Raw genomic sequence first — 23,047 nt, forward strand, 5'->3', positions numbered from 1 at the left:
CCTGGGCTTGACTGTTTTAACACCAGAAATCACTTCTCTTGCCTTAAAAAAGAAGCATATCAAGGTGGTGTGGTAGCAATCTCTGATGTCTTGTTGCACCATCACCAGAAGAATACAATACGCTACTTCTCACAATTGAAAAGCAGGGATTTTGTTTTTTCTTGTAATGTACAAAAACTGTCTGCTTCTCTTGGTTCATGAGACATTTTATCTTGAAATGATCATTAAAGATATGGACCAAAAAATACAGCTGATCACATAAACCCCAGGATACTTTCAGCAGCTTGAGTTCTGCCACTTCTTTTTTGCCTTCTGATTACATAGCAAGAAATAAGTCAGTCTGACCTCTCTCCTCTAGTCAAAAGAGGACATAGAGGCGTGTTTCTTTATCTTGCTATGTTTTCTTGTCAGTGATGAAAACATGCTTAGTAAAGTCTTGAAGATTTAAACTTTCTCCATTTCTATCCATTTCTAAAAGCCATAGGCTAAATCTACACTACGGCGATCTTTCGAATGAAGTCCTTCCGGAAGATCTCTTCTGAAAGAACCTCTTTTGAAAGAGTGCATTCACACACACAAAAGCAGATGAAGAGTGATCTGCTCTTTTAAAAGAGCATCCACACAGCCCCCGCTCTTTCGAAAGAACAGGCCAGGAGTCGAAAAACCAGGCACCACGAGGACTGCTCCTTCAAATAAATAAATAAATAAAGGGCCCATGGAGCATCTACACATTTTCTTCCCTAGGAGTAGAAGAGCACTTTCAAAAAGAGCACCACATTCTTTCAATTTAATTTTGAAAGAACACTTTTTGTGCGTCGACGCTCCACTGTATATTTTGAAAGAACTCTGAGCTACTGCTAGAAGTATAAAGATTTGGCAGGTTGCATAACAAAATCCTTTTAATGGCTTCAGATGAAGCATGTGCTGGCGGATAGTGTGAGTGTGGTCTTTGGGGTAAAGCACAGGATTGGAAGTTAGAAGATCTGTGTTGTATTTAGAATACTAACACTAACTCACTGTTGCAACCTTGGACATGAGCCTGAAGCCTTTTTCTGTGTTACAAAAATTGCCCATTGTTGTCATTGAATGCCAGCTGAAAGGTTGGATGTTCTGAAATGATGCTGAACGATGTTTGTTCTTACTTGTTCTCTAAGATAAGCCCCTTTGCGTCTGAACTACTTAGTCACTGATGCTATTAGTAATGGATAGTTTTTATTATGTAGCCAATTTCTCAGCCTCTTTCTCTAATCCTTATTCTCCCATCTGTGAAATAAATACTGCATTTTCACAAGACCCTGGTATTTGGCGTAGACAGTTCAAATAGGAGAGGCAGACCCCACAGAGAATGGGTAAATGATATAGTACATTGGTGTGGAGCTAGTCTACAGAAACTAAGCCACTCCTCACTGGACAAGGAAAGATGGAAGGAAATAGTGAGAGAGGCATCAAACACCAACAGGTGCTGAGCCCACACTTATTGATGGTGGTGATTTTCACAAGGCTGTTGTATGGATGAATTCACTTATTTATAAGTGATTGAGATCCTTGAACAGGCAGCTAAAGAATCTTATACCTGAAGTTACTTTCAGGCAAACCTGTTTCCAAGAAAATTATGGTTGTTGGATGCCCTTTAAGCAAGGAGTGTGTGAACACAGGCTGCAGTCTTCTGAAGATATGTTGAAAGTATGTGCAGCACCTTATAAGAGGACACACTGGAAAAAACCCCAAGCATAGTTTCACCATGTCTTCAAGGCCCATTTTTTTTCCTTGCAGTGGCAACCAGCCACAGAAAATCTGTTGGTAAACTTTTGAAAGTGTTCTTTGAAAGTATGAAGAATATTATAACAGATTACCGGTTTGTCTGTCTGTCTGATTGTTTTTAAATGCTAGGAGCTTTGCTTGTGACTTTGTGCTGTTTTTTGAATCAGTAACAGGATGTTTACTTCCAGATATGAAACTTCCACCTGTCAAAATGAACTGTGGCATGCATCGAACACCAACCCTGTATATTAGCTCGCTATGCCTAAATATTCTCCTTGCCATGCAAGCTGAGGATTTGGCTCTTGGACTATGCCTACGCTAGAAAGTTTTGTCAACAAAACTGAGGTTTTGTCGGCAAAACTTGCAGAGGACACAAAATGCATCTTGTCTACAATCTGTTGACAAAACCCAACACTTCCACCGACAGCATTCTGCCTCTCCACAATGAGGAATAACACTTTTGTTGACAGTTTCTGTTGACAAAAAAGCCGTGGAGATGCTCCTGGAGCCCTCTGTCAACAGACAGGGCTTCCCATTTACCAGGCAGCCCTGTTCGGTAAGCTTCCGGCTGGCCACTTTCTGTTGACAGAGTATTGTTTTTTTGATCTGCTTTTGTGTGTGGGCATCATCTCCCAACAGAAATTTTGCTGGAAGATCTCTTCTGACAGTAACTTCTTTCGACAAGTCACTGTAGTGTAGACATAGCCTTGTAGAATTTGAAACGGTTTGTTGTCATTGATGGGTTCACATGAGGACAAAGTTGTCTGAGCCCTTCAATTTCACAAGGTTATGATGCCATCTATATAGACCACATTTGGTTCTGCATGCTGAAACTCAGTTGAATACACTGATTATCTGAAGGTGGATTTACAAGCATCAGCAAAAAACATGACTGGGGGTTAATGGAAATATTTCTCACATTCAAATTATTTCTGTAGTATTACACTTGTAAGAGTGATGTGTACTATCTGTATTTGAGCAGCCTGTAAATAAAAAAGGGGGATCTGAGAAATAAACTACCTCATAGATTTTATTTAGGCAATGCAAGATAGTAATTCTAGCACTCTCATTAGGCGATCACTTTTTCATAAGCATCAGTTTTAAATGGAATTGATTTGTCAAAGAGCTACTGCTTAGCACCTCTGAAATTCAGGTTCCTTGTGTAACAGCTCACAATGGGTACCTAAAAATCTTCAGTCATTTTATAAAGATTTCTGACTGTGCTCAGTCACTGGCAAAGTCACTTGACTGATGTTCTGTATGTGTGGAAATACTTTTCTTGTATCTTGTCACTTCATTGTGAAGCTTCATTTTATCAATATTTATCAAAATCCCTAGTGCCTCCGGTGGAAGACACAATTGAATTGCAAAGAAGTAGTATTTCTTGAAAGAAAAATGCATTAGGGTTAAAAAAACAGTCTTCAAATGTTCCATTAGTTCATATTGCATTATGAATGTTGATCATTAGGATAAATTCTTCTACCATGTGCTCTGGGTTTCACAGTTAGTTTATGTGGCATCTCAAGATGGAAAATGCAGTGTGTTTAAGAAGTGTGTACTCACATTCTTAGAGATATGGAAATCTCCTTTTTAGAAAAAACAAAACACCTACTATATCTGGAAGTCTGTACTTCGAAGGGGTGGACATGTGAGGTGGTGTGTTCAATCTTCATTAAGTACAATTTTGTTTTTGTTTTGCTTATAGGAAGGGGTTGAGGTTCGAGTGGCTAGAATATTCAATACTTTTGGCCCTCGGATGCATATGAATGATGGCAGAGTTGTCAGTAACTTCATCTTACAGGCTCTTCAGGGGGAACCTCTAACAGTAAGTAATTGACACTTGGTTCTGGTCCTAGAATAACATGACTTAACAAGTGCTATGGCCAAGATTTTCAAATGTGACTTTTTTCAGTGCCCTCACTTTTGTGCCCACAATCAAAATGCTTGAGAAACTAGACTTTCAGAAAGTGTTGAGCTCCCACTGAGAAAATCAGGCCTCATACGAAGGTCTCAACCTGAATGCCCCAGAATTGCTAGTTGTTCTTGAAAATGGTCTGTGTTCGTAAAATTTTTACAGGTATGCATGGTTTTGTACTGTTAGAAATGATGTGCTCTTTCCCTAATCAGGATGGTCATGTGGTTTAGTCATTCGGTTAGGCTCTAGGAGACATGGGTTCAAATTCTTGCTCTGTCAGTCTGCCTTTGTGGCTGTGGACAAGGTGTCTCTGTGCCTCAGTTCCCTGTTGTAAAATGGGGCAATAGCACTGACCAACCTCACGTGGTGGTGTGAGGAGGAATACAGTTAAGAATTGAGTCACTTAGATAATACAGTACTAGGAGCTATATAAGTGCCAAAGAGAAAGATAGACGCATATATCCTAAATTAATCACTGTACAGAATAGGTGGCAGAAGGATATTTGAGGTCAAGGATAAGTGTACGATCATAAGGTAAGTAATTTCACACATGGGAACTTTTTAAAAATTCAATTTTTGAATGGAGGAAAGAGTGACGAGAACAATAGTGGGAAATCACTCAAGGGCTTTCTAGGACTTTGTTGTTTGAACAAGGTAACTTCCTAGAGTTTGCTGTGGAATCTATACAGGCAGTTAGAATGCAACACATAGAGGACTTTGATGCACTGGGTAGATATCCCCAAGATTGAAGTTGTGATGTTTATGGACAATTTTTTTTTTTTAGAGTATCTAACAGTTAGGAAAGGCACTGGGTGTGGGTCATCTTTTTTCATACTTTATGAAAATCTTAGTTTTCCTCTTTTCCACTTACTGCATCTACACTATGAGATAAATTCAGATTATTAATATCGATTTTGTAATGCTGGATTTTATAAATTCGAGTTTAACTATTCTCACTCCCCACGTACTCTTCAAAAAGTCAAATTATTGCTGCCACACTCCTCCAGCAGCAGTGCATTATGGGAATCTATCCCACAGTTCCCTCATCCCCATAGCATTCTGGGTATTTTCACTGGTGCAGCATAGGAAAAAATGCCCCGCAAGTGGTTGTTGGTATTTAATATCTTCCCACATTGCATTGCCCTCCTTCCCCTCTTGTGGTAAGCAAATGTCCATTTTTCCAGGAGGAAGGAGTGTAAACTAGTGAATCAACAAAGATTGCCAGACTAACAGAAATCTCTTTCTGTAGCTGAATTGCTTTTTAAAACTGTAACTGAGGGACCATTTCTGGATGTCCAGTCCATTACACAGCTTCTGTGCATAGTCCTGTTTTCTCAACTGGTCCCCACCCACTCTTCTCTGTGTGAAGGTGTCCAAAGATAGAAAGGGCTAGGAAAAAAAAATTTGTCTTCCCTCTTCATTACACAGACATTGCCAAGACGGGGGATGGGGCTCACCAAATTTCACTGCCATTGTGGGGAGGTTGGTATTTGGGAGGTTGAATGGCCAGTTGACATGGCCTCCGAAAATCTTTTTTGGCAGGGGAGTGTGGGGTCCATGGTTTTAGGGCCACTTGGACTGTTGCCCCCAGGTGGCAGCCAGGCCACAGAGTTTGTAGCCACCGGTGGAGACTTCTCCCCTTTCACTCTCCCCCCCACCCCCCCGGTGACAGCCAGCACCCAGTTTCCTTGTTGGGGGGGGCACTGAGTGGGGGAGCAGTTGAAGCAGTCACCCCGGTGGCAGCAAGGCCCCAAAATTCTTACCCATCAGGGGAGACTTCCCCCTGGTGGCAGCAAGGCCCCGAAAATATTTTTCGTGGGCAAACAGTTGAAACAGTCCCCTGGAAAATCTTAACTGCCGGGAGGAGACCTCCCCTGCACAGCTGCAACCCCACAAAAATCTTTCTCACCCTTGGAGCACTGACCGTGCACAAGCCAGGACATGGTGCTGCCTGGCAGTATGGTCAGCAAAGAAGGGCAGGTACATCCTTTAATTGGGTTGGGGACTACCAATGTGATGTATTTGGGCACATGAAAGACCCTAACTGTGTGGCACCTGTGTAGGAGGGGAGGCCTGCACAATTGTAAACTGCTGAGAGGAAATTTCTCAGCCTCTCACACAAGCACAACCTCCACTGCAGCCTTGTTGCCACATGGTGCAGTGGGACAGCGACTGGCACCAGGCAGTGCAGAAGAAAATACAAGTGCGTAGTTAGCAGAGGTAGAGACAGAACCACAAACTCCAGGTTGGGGCCATTTGCAATATGTAGGTGTGCTCACACCACTAATAGCAAAGAAAGACAGATGTTTCTTAGCTTTTCATACAAACATGACCCCATAGCCAAAGGATTCCTAGTCCTGAATTGAAATTCACAGTCTTCTTACCTAATTCCTGTGCACGTGCAGAGCAGCAGAGATGGAAGTGGCCAGAGCGGAGCACTGAGGGGCATTGTGAGGTACGAATGGGACACTTGTGGAGGCTAATAAATTCAATTTTAAGATGTGATGCTTCCGTGCTCACTTTTATTTGAACTTTATGCTACATCCAGCCGGTTTCATTTATATTATGATATCGATATTCGTGCTCCTTAAATGGAGCTATTGGTATTTACAATGAAGACAGTCACATGGTAATATCAAGCTAACTGCCTAAAATTCAAATTTATCTTGTAGTGTAGATTCAGCCTAAAACAAACGAGTAATACTAATTTATAATGACAGAGGAATGAGTTGTTCTTGTGAGAAAACCTGCACAAGTGAATACCTGCCTACACTTAGGGCCGGCAGGGTAGGTAGGTGTCAGAGCACTGCTTATTATTTCAGTTCATCATGCAGTTATGTTGGGAAAGTAATCTACTATTTTTTGGCTGTGGAATAGAAGAAATCAATGCATAGATATGTTCCAAAACCAAACATTTATTGGTATATGCCTTCTGATTTTTGAGGGTTATGGTGAGTTGTACTGCCCCTTGATCATGCCCACATCTATCATGTTGGATTAAACCAGATAAAATTAACACATGGATTTTCAAAAGAGTTTTGACGGGGGTTCATTCTACTCTCCACCCCGAGTGATGCAGCTGCTTAGCTGGGACTAACTGCATAGAACAGAATATGTGGACAAAAGAAGGTGAGGGGAGTTCGTATTTTAGGCTAGGGCTTTTAATCTAGTGGGTTTTCGTTTTGTTTTTGATTGCATCAGGATATACAAACATAACAGAGCAATGACTTCCCAGCACTTGTGGTTATGGCCTGTTTCCCATATGCTCCTGGTGTGACATGCAGTGGCCACAGTGTTGTAGCTCTTTTTGGGTGGCATTTAGAAGTTTTTCCTAGAACAGCAAAGGTCAGATGTTGTTCTGGGTTTTATCTGCTCATTCTGCTGTTGCTTATACTGTGCTGTTCATGTGATTGATGCACAATCTTGGTATCTGAGTACATCACATAGTAAGTCTGAGCTTCCAAGACTTATCTAGGAAAGCCTTGACATTTTTATGGCTACAGACTGTGAGAAGGTGGTCATTTGCAGAGATGCAGAGTCCTCTGACAGCTGTCCTTAAAAGGTGTTTATGTGGAATATTTATCTAATTTTAAAACAGGTCATGGCTCAGGATATTTCAAAGTGTCATCAAGAAAAGCTGGGAGTTATACAGACTATGGGAGGAGAGTTGAAGTCTTATCTATGCAAGATTTTTTAACTCCCCTGGCAAAACTGTGGTAAAGGTCCTGCTGTTGCAGCTGCACCTGTGAGAGCAGCAGGAATACACTTTTAGCAAATAAATTACAATGGACACAGCCAAAGTTTGAATAATTACTGCCTTTAATCTCTTGGAATCTAAAAAGTCAGTAGGGAAGAGAATGGGGGTCCCAGTAATAATACTTTAGCAGCTTTCCTGCATCTCGATGAAGTGGTGGATACTGGGTAATTGAACAATTAGAAAATGCAACTCTTTATTTGAATGAATGCTAGGTCAGATTTTTTGTGGTCGCAAATTGTTATTCTTCATATTACAGCGACACCTAGAGGCTCATTCAAGTATCAGGTGTCCATTGTTCCACAGCATGGGAACATCTCCCTTAATCTTCATTAGTGAAATGCGTTTGTTCCACGCAAACAGTCAACTTGGTTTTATTGTTAAAGTAGTTATTTGAGAAGTTGAGGGAGGGGAAGAGGGAGCCTATTATCCGACTGCCTTTAATAGAGCTATCCCATCCATAGGGCAGGTTCAGAGCAGCAAGAGAAGCTGGGGGCAGAGATGAGCAAGTAGTCCTGTCTCTCTGCCTCCTGCCGCTGTGGTGAGTGTGGGAAGGAGATGGTAACCCCTGCTGCCACCCCACACCTGACACCCTCACCCCACACCATCATCCTGCAGCTCACATTGCTCAGGGGAGAGAGCAGGAAGGAGCAGAGATGGGGATGGGGTGGGGCTTGGTGGAAAGGTGGAGGTAGTGGGGCAGGACCTGTGGCAGTGAAAGTGGGATGCTCTGAGCCCCACACCCCACTATGCACTGTCTTGGCTTTTAGTCATGTAGCAGCAAAAGTCACTGGAGTGCTATATAGAGCATACTGTCTAGCCACCAGTGCGTGCTAGCCACATTTCTTTCACAATGAGATATTAAGCAAACTCTGTTACACCTACATTTTTAGGGCTTCATCCAGAGGTGAACTGAAGACTTCCTTTGAGATGGAGTTTGGGTCAGACCCTTAAAGCGGACTTAACCTGTGACAGATGTTGGCATGTACATCTATTCTGTCCCTATTGTCTGAGCAAAACTAATGTTCCATCTGCTTCTTCTAAAAAGCTGCTTTAATTCAGTTGTGCCCATATCATGAGGTGCATCTCCATTTTTATCTTTATACACATCTGTAGCTTTCAAATGCTGTCCATGAGTATTGGAAATGTCAACATTTTGCTGATTTCTTCCCTTCACAGCTAACTTTTGTAAGAAGTGAAAGTAGTGGTACAATTGTGGAGCCATTGTAATACCTTAGTGGAAGGATTGTGCTTAGGAGAATTCAGGGTTCTGTTTGTTCTTGTTGTTTTGAGATTTTTATAATGGTGGTATTGCACGAAGGAAGGTAGGTGTACCTCAGATTTTCACTGCATAGTGTAGAGGTTTGGAAAATTTAGTATCTTAGTCAGGCCTGGCTGATGACATAAGCAACTATTTTCTGTAGAGTAAAGGGGAGGGACACTGGTGGGTCCTGGAAAGACCAGAAAGTAGTAGTCTAATCTTCAAAAGGGAGAATAAAGTGAGTTCTACTTGTAGACAGCGAAAGGGGTTTGAATCTTAGAAAAGTAATTACCAAGATTAGGATTTGGCCTGGTAGTCATGATGCATGGTCTGGCAGCCAGTTCAGAATGTAACTTGGTTTTGTGTATCATGTGTATGCCTCAGGTGGTCTTGGCTGCCTCTCTATAGTGATGTTTAGACAAGTCATATGTTTTCATGTTCTTGAAAGGTTGATTTTCATTTATTTTTAGGTGTATGGGCCTGGAACTCAGACTAGGGCATTCCAGTATGTCAGGTAAGCCTGGCTTGCTTCTCCCCAGCACTTTTTTGTGGAATCTGATATCTGTCATATTGCAGTAAACTTGGACATTCTACTGACTTGATCAGTCAGTAGAACATAAAACCAATGGGGAAATGTACGCACACAGTTCTGTTTCATAGACATGAAGTCTTGTTCTAGAACACAAATTGTACCTTCACAGAGAAGTTGAATTTCTAGATTGCCCCAGCCAGGTGAGAACTTTAAATTTAGATATACATAGTAATTGATGTGGGCTCCCTCCCCAGTGAAAGCAAATGATTCTGTTACGTTTTTCTGCTTCATGAAGTCTCAATAGTTTCATATCTTTGTGTATCAATGTACTGCTGCCACCTTGTGTTCATAGGCGGCTATGTAGCTGTTCATTTGATTTCTAGACATAGGCTTATACAATGTGGTTTTATCAGTGGCTGAAATGTCAACATGAAGCAGCTTTGTGGTAAAGCCCTTGTTTGCGTTTCACTGTCTTCTGTTACGAAACCTTCATAACATAACAGTGAGATTTTAAATCTTGATTTCTATGTTTTGCGTCTAGCTGAAATGAAATAACTTCAGCTCAGGCATGACATCTGTAATTCCAGTTTAAATTTCCTTTCAGACATTGATTGCATTTCTGAACCCAGTAAAAGAAAACATTTTAATTTCATGTAGCCGTGATTAGAGTTGAACCATTTTTCATCTTTATGTGAAAGTTGCAACTCTTTGTGAACTGTTTTTATAACACTAAGTTAGGGTTTTACTGCAGCACATACTTGGATTTCCTTGGGAATTTGTGGTGACTTTTTTCCTTGATGCATCACTTGGATGTTTAGTGGCTAAGGCCTGAAGCTTAAACATTGAGTAGTCCTATTGATTTAAGGAGAACTATTTGTGAGATTCACTTTAAGCGCATGCAGAAGTCTTATCAGCTTTGATGGATAGGTGAATTTCCGGTAACTTCCACATTATGCGACATTAATCCCTACTCTGCCCTACTAGTTATACATCAGACTTTTTGAATTCTCATCTAGTTTTAACTCTTACTTCCTACTGCCAAGTGCACAGATGCCTGAAACATCTTTATTGTATGCAAACAGGAAAATATGGAGTTTGAGGTTTGTTTTGTTTTACAAAGCACAATACCTCATTATAAAAGGTACAGAAGTCAACTGAAATAAACACAATACTACTTTAAAACTGTAGCCCTCAAAAGTCTGGCTGTTCCATGTTAACCTGATTTGTAGGTCACAGACCTGATTCCCCTTCAGTCCAAATAAACTGATCTATATTAAAGACATAAAGAATCTTGAAAAATAGTATTCCTGACCTTTGAAAAGAATTTTGATACAATTTTATAATTATTATTTGAAAGTTATTGCAAATGCATTAATATGCCTTCCTTCCTTTCATGAAATTTTAAAATGCCATGTTTCAATAGAAAACATAATTCCCCTGCATATTTGTTCTAAACAGCATTGAAAACGTATGACAGAAATTGCCCAGTCTGGTTTAATTTCACAAAGGGAGAAAAGTAAAGCATAAGGGATGCAAACAGAGTTGACACTTAAAGCATTTGGTTTTGATAGCCTGTTGTAGTGATACAAGAAGCTCTATTGTTTATTACCTTGGCAGCTTCTCTTTAAAGCTGCCTTCCAAAACTTGACTTCATAGCTTTATACTTTCCTCTGAAGCAGTGGAGGGTAAGTGTGGCAAGTAATGATTTAATGTGTATTGCACTACTACCTTCATGCTGTATTCAAGCCCATCGTGGTTTCTGATGGTTTGTATTATTCAAAGTGCTGTCCTAGAACATCAGAGACAAACTAGATTTAGCTCCTTTAACGCAGACACAAAATCCTTCCTTATTTTAAAGTGACAAAAGTGTAATATTTCATGTATTATGATTGCTCATTCTATGTTAATAGACTTCTTTGGTGTCGAAAACCAGTGTGATCAAAACTGGGTCTCTTCTAATAAGGCAAAGTTTACTTTACTAAAAATATACCTTGAGCAGTCATTTAAAATCAGAGATTTTAAAGGGCACAACTTCTCTGACTTCATTTATTATTTTGCAGCATCATACTTCATATTTAGGACAGTTCCTCTTTTTTCACACCACCCCTTCCCCAACACACACATTAAAGTCTGCTTCACTGTATAAATGACCTCAACTATTCCAAAAATACAGATCCCCTCTTCTAAAACTTAGGATTCTAACAGATATGACAACCTAGCACCTGATCCTACAGCTCTAATTTTAGATGTAAAATCCTATTGTCTTCAATGCAGGCATTTTGCATGAGTAAAAGCTGTATGACTAACCTCCTTGAATAGCATTTGCTAATGACATTCATTTTTAAATCATTTTAAAAATTCTTCGCACATGAGATAAGACAAACATCTTTCAGATACAGATTTATAATAAACAATTGCTATTTCTGGTTCAGAGAACACATTGAACAACATTGTTTCCTGTGCATAATTGCCAAATGATGTAGCACAAGTTTTTATTTGGAACCAGTGGTCAGGAGTGATTTTAGCAGAATTACAATGCATTTATAGCAAAGCATATGGCTGTGTTGTCACAGCTGTGGTGCAGTACAGCCTGCTGCGGAGTGGAAAGGACTTCCTACCTTTACTGTTGTGTTCCTCAGTAGTACTGGTGACAGTACACTTCAAAATGATCTTTTCTTCAGTTTATTAAAGCTGATGAAAGCATTCCTATTTAATGGACAAAAAAATCCAATTTATAATGATTTACAGTGCTTTTTTGTGCCGCTACTTGCTGGTACTGAGTCTGCCCCATCTTGACAGTCAATCACTAATGACCAGGACATCTGCAGGTCACCCTCCTATTTGTGAGTCCGTTGATGGCTGATCAGCCTGATTCTGGAGCCGCAGATCTTGTCACAGAAGGAACAGATGTTAGTAACTTAGTGCCAGCACCTTGGCAGTCCCAGCTATGGGACTGGCTGTGGGGCAGGGAGCTGGCTGAGTACAGCAGCCTTTTTTTTATTGCATATTGAACATCACGTTCCAATCTCCAGGATTACTTGCCAGCTAAACCAAAATGTCAGAAGGGAGGGGAGGTTTTCTTTTACATTTTGACACACTTCTTAACGCCCCCCCACCCACCCACAGCTTCTGCAATAATGTAGTAAATGGTATAGAAATTTGTATCGCAGACTATAGTCACTTTCTGCTGCTCCTCATGACAGATCAGGGCCAAAAGTTGGTGCACCTAGTTTTTACGTGTAGTGCAGAAGAGAGCAAATATCTTGTTCATATTAATTATTCTAGCCCTTGGACCCAGGAGGATTTTGTGCACAACCCCACACAATAATTTTTATCAAGTAAACTTGTTTTAACAGACTGTTTGTAAAGCTTCTGAAAAATAAGGACAGAAGTTGGTAAGCAGTGTACTTGCTTCTTTCCACCTTTATCAGACTATCTATTACAATCCATCTGAAAATTTTGCAATGGCCTTATTTTAAATGAGTGGGAGGCTTAGAGATCAGGGCAAATAATAAAGTATTAATTGTTTTGGTAATCTATTAATATTTCTTGTTTGGTTTCTCATATAACTGTGAAGAAACTGCAATATATAATCCCCAATGTAAATGCTTTCACTGCAGCAAATTATCCAAAACTAACAGCAAATCCTCCACTGTTTTTAATTTATTGAAATGAATAACTATGGAGCTAACCAGGTGGCAAATTATTAGTTAGTATGAAGTGTGGACTTCCAGTTGAAATCTACAAAATGCATAAAAATCCCTCTTAATTGCAGGATTTGATTTCTGCATTCTTCATCTCATTAAGTTGCTTTCTAGTGACATACATCTTTGAATAAATTGACATTTTAAAGGGAAATGGATATCTACTCAGTCCCTTCTTTGCATTTTGCAGTGATCTTGTGAATGGGTTGGTGGCCTTAATGAACAGCAATGTCAGCAGTCCTGTTAACCTGGTAAGTGTGCAGTTCTGTTTTTCTACTACATTTATTTCAGCGTTGTCTAGTTTTTGCTTTCTTGCTTGTCACTGGGCTTTAATTTTTGCAAGAATTAACTGCAGTGAAAATACTTTCCATTGTGCACAAAAACCCCTATATTTGCTGTATAAATAAGGAGTTTAGCATAGCACTTGCCAGGCTCCTCAACCTTAGATGTGATCACAGTCTAACGAACAAGAGACTTTTGGAAAACGTCTTCAGTTTCAATTTACCTGATTTTTGTGTTCAGTATGTGATACAGCGAAACCCCTCATTGGTCCTCAGATCAGATCATAAAATATCCAGATAAACTGGAGAATGGGAAGCTGCAGTTCTGCAGCACCATCTAGCAGCCACAGGAGAGACCACCATCCTCTGGAGCTGTGTGTGCGGATTGCCCAGTTAACACAGCGAGTCACTTAATGGAGGATCAGATAAACAGGGTTCTACTGTATTGGAAGTGGGGAGAACAGGAAGTTTAAGACATGAAAGAAATGCAGCTGAAGACACCCTTATTTCTATACGTTGAAAACACTTTGCTCTCAGTCAGCGAGAGCTTAGTGTAAACATTAAATATTTTTAAGTCAGTCTGTGTAGAACTAGTAACCTTTTTAATCACATTTTTACTATATTCCATTTATTAGTATTTTTTCTTTGGTGGAGGGTGAGAATAACAAAAATATCTTTATATTTCATTTCTCCAAATCTGCATATCAGATATGCATCTGTATACCTGACTGTTACCAGATACTCATTTGCTATTTCCTTATTTACAGTGGGACTACAAATCTGTTTTTCTTTCCATGTTGTTCATGTATTTTACAGCCACGATTTATTCCTGTGGTAGTCCTGTAACTTGAAATGCTGTATGCATTTCTCAAGATCATAGAAACATTGAGTTGGAAGGAACCTTGAGAATTTTTCAAGTTCAGTCTTGTGTACTGTGGCTAGACCACCCGTCCAGTAATGGAGATTCACCAACTCCCTCGGAACACTATTCCAGAGCTTTGTTATATTTATTCGGAAAAACTTCCTGAACTGCGTCTAACCTAAATCTCCTTTCCTGTATATTAAGTCTGTTACATCTTGACCTACTTTGGTGGACACACAGAACAATTGTTCACAGGCCTCTTTATAATATCTCTTCACATTTTCAAAGTCTGTTGTCAGGTTTTCACTCAGTCTTCCTTTGCCAAGGTTAAACATTGTCCATTTTTTTTAACCTGTTCCTCATCTGTCAGATTTTCAAGCCATTTATCATTTTTGCTGCTCCTTTCCAAACTGTCTTCAATTTGTCCACATCTTTCTACCCAGAATGGGACATGTTACTCCTCCTGAGGCATCACCAGTGCCAAGGAGAGCAAAATATTTACCTGTCATGTTTTACTTATGACTCTCCTGTTACTCCTCTGATTATTAGCCTTTTTTGCAGCTGTGTCATGCTATTGACTTGTTCAGTTTATGATTGCCCGTGGCAGGTCCTATTCAGCAGTGCTACTGCTTAAACAGTTATCTCCCCATTTTGTAGTTGTTTATTTGTTTTTATTTTTTCTTTCCTAAGTGAAGTATTTTGCATTTGTCTTTACTGAATTTCATTGTATTGAATTCAGACCAGTTCTCCAATTTGTCAAAATCATTTTGAATTCTAATACTGACTTCCAAAGTGTGTACAACCCCTCGCAGCTTGGTGTCATCTGCAGATTTTTTAGGGTAGGTCTGCACAGCAAAGTTATTTTGAAATAACAGCATTATTTCAAAAATAACTGTCCTAGCACCTTCACAACGCAGCCACTATTTCAGAATAATTTTGAAATAATGGTTGGCTTATTTCGAAATTGATAAACCTTATTCCATGAAGAATAGTGCCTGTTTTGAAATAGCTGTTTCGAAATTGGTGCTGTTAAGAGTGGGAGTAGCGCCTATTGCCATAGTGTGTCCAATGGACCTATTTTGAAATAGGCTTTATGAGTGTAGAAATGAATTTTTGTGTGTAGCAGCATTATTTCGAAATAATCTATTCCAGAATAGCTTCTTCCAGAAAGCTTATTTTGACGTAAGGCTGCTGTGTTGACATACCCTTAATCATACTCTCTGCTTCATTATCCAAGTCATTAATGGAAATATTGAACAGTATCTGATCCAGGACTGATACCTTGCTGAACCTCATTAGAGACCCATTGGCCCACTGTAGGCTGAAGCCCCAAGCCCAGGTAGGTGCACCCTGACCCGCTGAATTTGTAGAGATTGTTGCATGAGGTTCAGACAATCACTGTGTTTCACTACTGCTGTTGTAGGATCTGCTGAGGGATGAGGGAGACTAAGTGAGAGTTTGTTCTTTATAGATATTATTATATGAAACTGATACCTGTGTAAATAAGTGTTGCTGGCTTCTTGGTTTATTTTGATGATTAGTGGGAAGGAGTAGAGGAATTAAAACAAAAAATGTTTGGTTCCAGTTAGTCTCTTTTGGATACTGTCCTAAATTCTCACATCTTTACAATATATATGGATCAGATTCAGCAAAATGCTGAAGAACCTTTGGAATCAATAGGGCTTAACTACGTTCTAAAAGTTGACCTTATATGCAAATGCCTTAAGTGAGATGTATAACCTTGAGCGAGATGTACACTGACAGATGAATCTTGTTGACTAAATAGCTGGATCTCTATGAAATTTTTTTTGGGGGGACCAAAAGGGTTTTCTACATCCATGTGAGGGACCATGTGCCTCACTGCAATTTTGGGGACCCTTGTGATCATCTAATATTTTGGATACTTGCCCAGAACTCTCATTGACTGAAATCCAAAAAAATGTGCTTAAACATTCTCTAGTCTATTTTAAGGGAATGAACTACACAACTGTGGGGCTTTTTGCTGTGATTTTTTTCCACTTCTGGTCATTCAGCTTCCTCCTTCAATCTGAAACCATTTGCAACACACTATTGTAATTTATTAGCCTACTTCTGCTCAAGAAACTTCATGTATTTTTGTTCTTGTACGTGACCCCAGTTTCATGACAATGCTATTTAAATATCAGAAAGAGAAATGGAATATGAATGGCTGTTTCTAAAGCACTTATATCAGTGGTTTATCTGGTCACAGCCCGCAATTTAGAAGTGTATGGTATATTGCTGAGGTGTGCTCTTGAAAAACTGACTGTATTTCCCTTGAGAGTCTCATGAAAAGCAAAATGTACATTTCATGAGGCTAAGCATATGAAAAAAAGGGGGACATGGATAATTAAAAAATATCCTAAAACCTTTGACAACTCACCGTTTCTTTTTTGGATGACTAAATAAATGTGGCAACAGTGTTTTTAAGAGCACTGTGTTGGCTTAACTGCACGGCTACAGGTTGAACCTTTGGTCTGGCAACATCTGCAGTCCAGCATGATTTTAGTTATCAGGTTGTCCACTTATGATGCGCGTGGCCTAGTTTCACATGGTCCCATAAAGTTCGTTTACAGCCACCCAGTTCTGGCTCTCACTGTTCTGTGCTGTTATTTAGCTGTAATTTACCCCTAAATGTCTTCTAAGAGCCCAGTAAGCAGTGAAAGTATTGGTAGTGCTGCTAGATAATATTGACCTCCCATGTTTCAGCACCAGTCACGTCCTGAGGATGCCAGACTAGAAAGGTTCAACCTGTGCTGAAATGGTAAAACTTCCATTGACTTCACTAAGAGGTAGCCTACCACTGAAGGCTTTTCAGAATCCTGCTCTAGAAAATGCATTTTGATCTGTCTTTGAAAAGTAATGAGAGCCATCTATAAACAAATTTTGTCTTATCCCCCCACATCTTTTAAAAAAACAGTATATAATGTCTGTTCCAAGTAGAATTAAGCTGTAGAGCCCCTTTGAGGATAACTACCCATTGAAACATTTTACCAAATTTGTTGGTTGGTTTTCTATACCTGACAATTTTCAAATCAAGTTCAAACATCTCTTCAAAAATGGTGTCTCATTCAAACAGGAATTATTTTGAGGCAGTTTTATGACCTGTTACACAGGAGGTCAGATCTTTCTGGCTTTATAATCTATGAATTTTCATTCATTTATGTATTTGGTTACCATTCACTTAGTGACTCATGACAAATCACAAAATACACATTGAGAGATGTGCTGTGATTTCTCTTGTAACCTGTATCTACTTCCTTTATAGGGGAACCCAGAAGAGCACAGTATCCTAGAATTTGCCCAATTAATTAAAAAACTTGTTGGTAAGTATGACAGGTAATTCTCGGGGAACCTCATAGTGCTTGTGTTATCAGTTAATAATTGCTTCATTAACGTATGTGCAATACATAAAGCTAATTGAATCTGTTACTTTCGGTTTCTAAATAGCATTTTTAATAAGGACATTTAGCTGTCTGCTGACTTTTGTAATTAAATATTAGGACACATCTGCACTCTAAGATAAATTTAAATTTATTAAAATCGATTTTATGATGCTGTGTTTTATAAATTTCAATTGGAGTATGCTCGCCTCCCCACAGGCTTCACGCAAAGTCAATTTATTGCTGAACACTCAATCACCAAACATCAACTGCTGCAGCAGTGCATTGTGAGAACCTATCCCACAATTCCCTCAGTGCCATAGCGTTCTGGGTATTTTCGCTGATGCAGCATGGGGAAAAAAAAAGCCCCACAAGTGGTTGTGGGCATGTGATGTCATCTTCCCACATTGCATTGCCCTCATTCCCCAGCCATGGAAAGTAAATGGCCATTTTTCCAGGAGGAAGGAAAGAAAAGTGGGGCATCAGCACAGATCACCAAATTAAATGAAATCTCTTGCTTCTACAACTGACTTGTCTTTTATAACTGTATGTGTAACTGAGTTATCGAAGATTTTACAAAAAGCAGCAGGTGTCTGATTCTTCTCAACTGACCCTCCAGCCACTGTCCCCACCTCCTGTGATTACATGTGATCCCTGAAAATAATACAGGAACAATGCAAAGCATGAAGAAAGATATTTTTGAGGCAGGACTTTTGGCTTTCCAGTCCTTCACACAGCTTCTGCGGCCTGGGATCACCCAGCACTCTGTCTTCTCAACTGGCCCGCCACCCACACTTCCCTGTGTTAAGGGGGTTAGGAAAAAGATTTTGGGCTTCCAAAATGGGATGAGATTGAAATCTCTTACTTTCATAACAAAATATCAAATTTGTACAAAAGCAGAAGGTGTCCTTAATGGGCTTAAAGTGCAGCAAGGTGTCTGTGTCTTCTCAACTGACCTTTCACCCACTTTTCCCTGTGTTAAGTGGGCCAAAGCATTAAGAAGGAGGATAGAAAAGCTTAGGAAAAAAGATTTTTGGCATCCTACTACACTACACAGAGTTGTCCAAGACGGGGGATGGGGCTCACCAAATTTCAACAGCGATGGTGCTCAGGAAAGGTGGCCAGCACTGACTGACTGTCAGGGTGCCAGACCCCGCCTCATCCCATGGAGGGGGGTCAGGTTTGGGTGGATTGGAGGATGGTGGGCCAGCTGAAATTGCTCCCTGAAAATCTTTTTGTTCAGGGTGTGTGTGCAGACCATGCTTGCAGAACCAGTTGAAAGAACCCCATGACAGCTGCAAGTCCCCAAAAATATTTTTCAGCAGTGGGGGATGTGGGGTCTGTGGCTGCAGAGACAGTTGAAATGGTCCCCCTGGTGACAGCAGGCCCCAGAAATCTTTCCCACCCTTGGACCCCTCACCATGTGCAATCCAGGATATGGTGCTGCCTGGCAGGATGGTCTGCATTGAACAGCAGGCATGTCCTCTTATTGGGTTGGGGGCTAGCCATGGGATGGGGTTGAGCATGGGAAAGACCCCGACTGTGTGGCGTCTGTGGTGGAGGATGTGGGGGCCCCTGCACAAGTGTATAGCACAAAGAAAAGAAGTTTCTCAACCTCTCTTTCATACATGATCCCCTCACAATAGCCTAGCTGCCATGTGGTGCGGCAAGGCAGGGGCTGCCGCCAGCGCAGAAAAAAATCCAAGTGCTCAGGTTGCTGAAGTAGACACACACAACCATGAAATCTGTGTTGAGGCTATTTTGAATGGGTAGATACGCTCACAGCACTGATAGCAAAGAGAGAATAAAGGCATGACCCCACAGCCATGGGCTTCCCGGTGCTGAATTCAAATTCATGGGCTTCCTGTTACCTAATTCCTGCACACCTGTAGAACAGCAGAGATGGAAGCAGCGAAAGCGGAGCACTCGGGCATTTTGGGATACATACGGGACACCTCTGGAGGCTAATGAATTAATTTTAAGACACTATGTTTTCACATTGGCCTTCATTTGGACTTTTAAATTTGAACTTGATGCTATACCCAGCTGGGTTTTGACGATGTTGTGATGTCGCTATTAGCACTCCGTGAATCGAGCTAATAGTATTTACAGTCAAGACAGTGAAGTTTTGATATCAAGCTTACTGCCATAAATTTGAATTTATCTCATAGTGTAGACGTAGCCTTAGGCTAAAATTTAGAATTTGGTTCAGATTTCCAGTGATGGATAAAACTATATGAACAAAAGGTTTATTTTCTTATGGTAGTTTCTCAAATCCTGGTAACTAACATATAGTTCTTGTGAGTTAACAAGTTCATTTGTGAATGCAGTCTGTTATATTCTTCCTGCATGTTACCTTTTCTTCCAGGGAGAAACAGATGTATATTTATTACTTTTTCTCCCTACAATAAACTTAGCAAAAAAACATAAAGAAATAGGAATTGGAAGGGCAGCACCATTTGTGCCCATCCTGAATGGGACTACCAGCTAGGTCTCCGTTCTGGTCTGACCCAAGGTAGATTTCATATAGTACTATGCATGGATTTTCTCCTTTTAAAAATAGAAAATGTAAGATGATCCCTGGCAGGTACGCTGGCAGCAATAAGAGAGAGAGATGTTATGACTATACTAACTAAGGCCATGGCCACACAAGCCCCCGCCTTTCAAAAGAGGTATGCTAATAAGCCACTTTGGCAAATGCTAATGAGGCACTGCCATGAATATGCAGCACCTAATTAGCATAACGATTGCCGCGTGTGTTTCAAAAGTGCCGCTTTCAAAACGCACACTGTTCATGTGGACAGGGACCTTTTAAAAGGATCCCCAAACTTGGAAAGCCCCTTCTTCCCAAAACCAGGTGGGAAGCAGGGGCTTTCAAAGTCCAGGAGTCCTTTTGAAAGGCACCTATCTACGCAGGCAGTTTGTGTTCTGAAAGCAGCACTTTTGAAATGCATGCAGCTGCCATTATGCTAATTAGGTGCTGCATATTCATGGTAGTGCCTCATTAGCATCTGCCGAAGTGACTCATTAGTGTACCCCTTTCAAAAGGCGGGTTCTAGTGTAGCCATGGCCTAAACGTTTGGTATGACACCCACACACCAGCTCTTTCTCTAACGCAATTCTTCAGAAAAGTCTAAACTGAGCTGAGTGTGAATGAACTCTGTCATACGCTGAGCTAAAATTCAAATGTCATTAGTGTGGATATATCCAGGAATCCTTCTCACATTTTCTCTATGCATTTCTCTCTCTACTACCTTCAAAAGTTTCATGTCACGTTAAGTCTTTCTTCCCTTATATACCAACTGTAGCCACTGGAGGCTCAATGTGATTTGTTCCAGCACCCATCAGTGCCTCCATTTCACTTGGCCAGAGGGGATGCTGAAGAATACACGGCACTCCCTCTCTCTCACCCCAGTGCTCCTGCGCTTGAGCACACTGCCTTTTCAGCATTATTGAATCCTCTATTTTGCCCAGCTCCTCAATGCTCCAGTCTTGGACATAGCGTCCTCTCATGTTGGAACACACTGACCGCTATCAGCAGACAGGATACTAGGCTAAATGGACCATTGGTCTGACCTTGTTTGGTTGTGCTTATGTTTATGCTACAGTGCCACTAGACTTTATAATAGACAAAATAAGTTGTTTGTTTGCTGCTCTAGCTTTGTTTTTCTCTGCCCATAATTTTTTAAAGTCAGACATTTGTATACAACAAAGCAGAATGTTTGGGTATTGTATAGTAAGTTACGTCAATATGCTAACCATGATGTGATCCGAATACAAAACTCAGGCGTGGTTCTTCACGACACACACAGAAGGAAAGGATAATACTGGGGAAGAGAGGGTTATTTTTTGAGTCACTTTATAATTCCACTTCTGGATGGGTTCATCCCACCTTTTCTGGAACAAGAGTCATGTCGGCATGAGGTGCTTTTGAGGATGGAGAAAATTGGGAATGGTCCAAATAGGTTTAAGGGGATATCTTGCCACTGCTGGGAAATGTGTAAGTTGAAAACATAGCAGGCAAAGGATAATAACATGCTGTATTGTATTCAACAGGGAGTGCAAGCGAAATCCAGTTTCTCTCAGAAGCTCAAGATGACCCGCAGAAAAGAAAGCCTGACATCAAGAAAGCCAAATTATTGCTGGGTTGGGAACCTGTGGTATGTAAAGCTAGATTAATAGTGTATTGTCTGTAAAGCTTGGAGTTTTATGATGGTTATCTTGCCTTTATAAAAGAAGGTATCCTGCAGTTATTAGAACATTTTAAAGAACTTCAGGAAGTGAAGGAAAGTATTGTAACGTTTATAAAATACCTTGAGTCTTACATGTGTATTTGGGGGAAGTTCTGTAACCTGTGTCATGCAGGAGGTCAAACTAGATAACAGAGCCCCAGTCTTAAAATTCATGAACCTATGAAATAAGTGACAAAGCTTTGTAAATAAAATTACCCTCATTTGTATAACCACTGTTACCAAAAGCAATGAGAAGTCCTGTGGCACCTTATACCCTGACAGATTTTTTGGAACATAGGCTTTCATGAGCAAAGACCCACATTCATCTGATGAAGTAGGTCTTTGGCAATGAGCACTTATGCTCCAAAGAAGAAAAGTCTTAGTCTTTGGTGTGCCACAGGACTTCTCATTGTTTCTGTGAGCACAGACTAACATGGCTACCCCTCTGATACTTGTCACTTTTACCAAGGTAATAGTCCCTCATATGCCTGTCTTCCCACATTACCACACCGGCTGGCCACACTACAGAGCATCACTTAAATGGCCAAGACAAGGGTTGCAACTTGATCTTGAACCTTAAACCTTGATTTCACTAGAACTTCATATTTAAATGAGTTTTCCAGCAATAATGCTGCTGGAAAACAGATACTAGCTCTAGAGTAGGTTCACCATTAATGGCTACCAACCCTTCAACCTTCCATGGCTCAGTCCCCCTGGAATCCCCATAAGACTCTGGAAATTTATCTAATAGTTACATGATGCTGGCATAAAGATTTGGTATTTTCTTAAGATTTAATCTCTGGGATGTAAAGTATGTCTGTGATTGCTAATGATTCTAGTGATGGAACACCCAAACCTTCCTGGTTATGTGTCACTCGTACATATGCTGAACATAGCTGAAAGCAAGAGCTTGACTATTATAAAGGGAACTCTTCCCCATCTACAGTTGGGGACAAGGGCTTAGTTTACCATTCTTAGGCCAGTTACTCCTCTTCATCAGTATGACATGTTTCATGTGAGGCACATGTAGGTAGGAATCCTGATTTTTTTTTTAAATTGTTAATGCAATGAAATCCCTCTTCTCCTGTGTGTCTGAGGTATTCAGAACCTAATTTGTTTTAAAAACTGGCACAGTGGCAGGAGATCATTTCTATCAACTTTAATGGGATGTAGGCCTTTGTGTTCTTGCCAGTGGTGAATAAGGGTGGGTAGTGTATTAGAGATATGCATGGGTGATTAATGTACTCATTGCTAAAGGGCCATCAATGTGTGAATGCACGTTGGTGGCAAAAGCAAGAACAGAGATTACTATACTTGGAAAAGGAGTTAAATATTGTATGCCCA

General features: G+C 40.4%; 1 protein-coding gene across 3 annotated transcripts in view; it reads left to right on the forward strand.

Annotated features, from left to right (window-relative positions):
* Positions 1–23,047, forward strand: part of UXS1 (UDP-glucuronate decarboxylase 1) — a 94,306-nt gene that overhangs the window by 69,913 nt on the left and 1,346 nt on the right. For all 3 annotated transcript variants that reach the window (XM_074991208.1, XM_074991225.1, XM_074991216.1), the window contains 5 exons: positions 3,467–3,586; positions 9,162–9,205; positions 13,118–13,178; positions 17,357–17,414; positions 21,528–21,631. In XM_074991208.1, coding sequence (XP_074847309.1) covers positions 3,467–3,586; positions 9,162–9,205; positions 13,118–13,178; positions 17,357–17,414; positions 21,528–21,631 — 387 coding nt within the window. The remainder of the gene's footprint in view (positions 1–3,466; positions 3,587–9,161; positions 9,206–13,117; positions 13,179–17,356; positions 17,415–21,527; positions 21,632–23,047) is intronic.

Source organism: Carettochelys insculpta, chromosome 1 (genome assembly GCF_033958435.1).
Source record: "Carettochelys insculpta isolate YL-2023 chromosome 1, ASM3395843v1, whole genome shotgun sequence".
NCBI classification, from domain to species: domain Eukaryota; kingdom Metazoa; phylum Chordata; order Testudines; family Carettochelyidae; genus Carettochelys; species Carettochelys insculpta.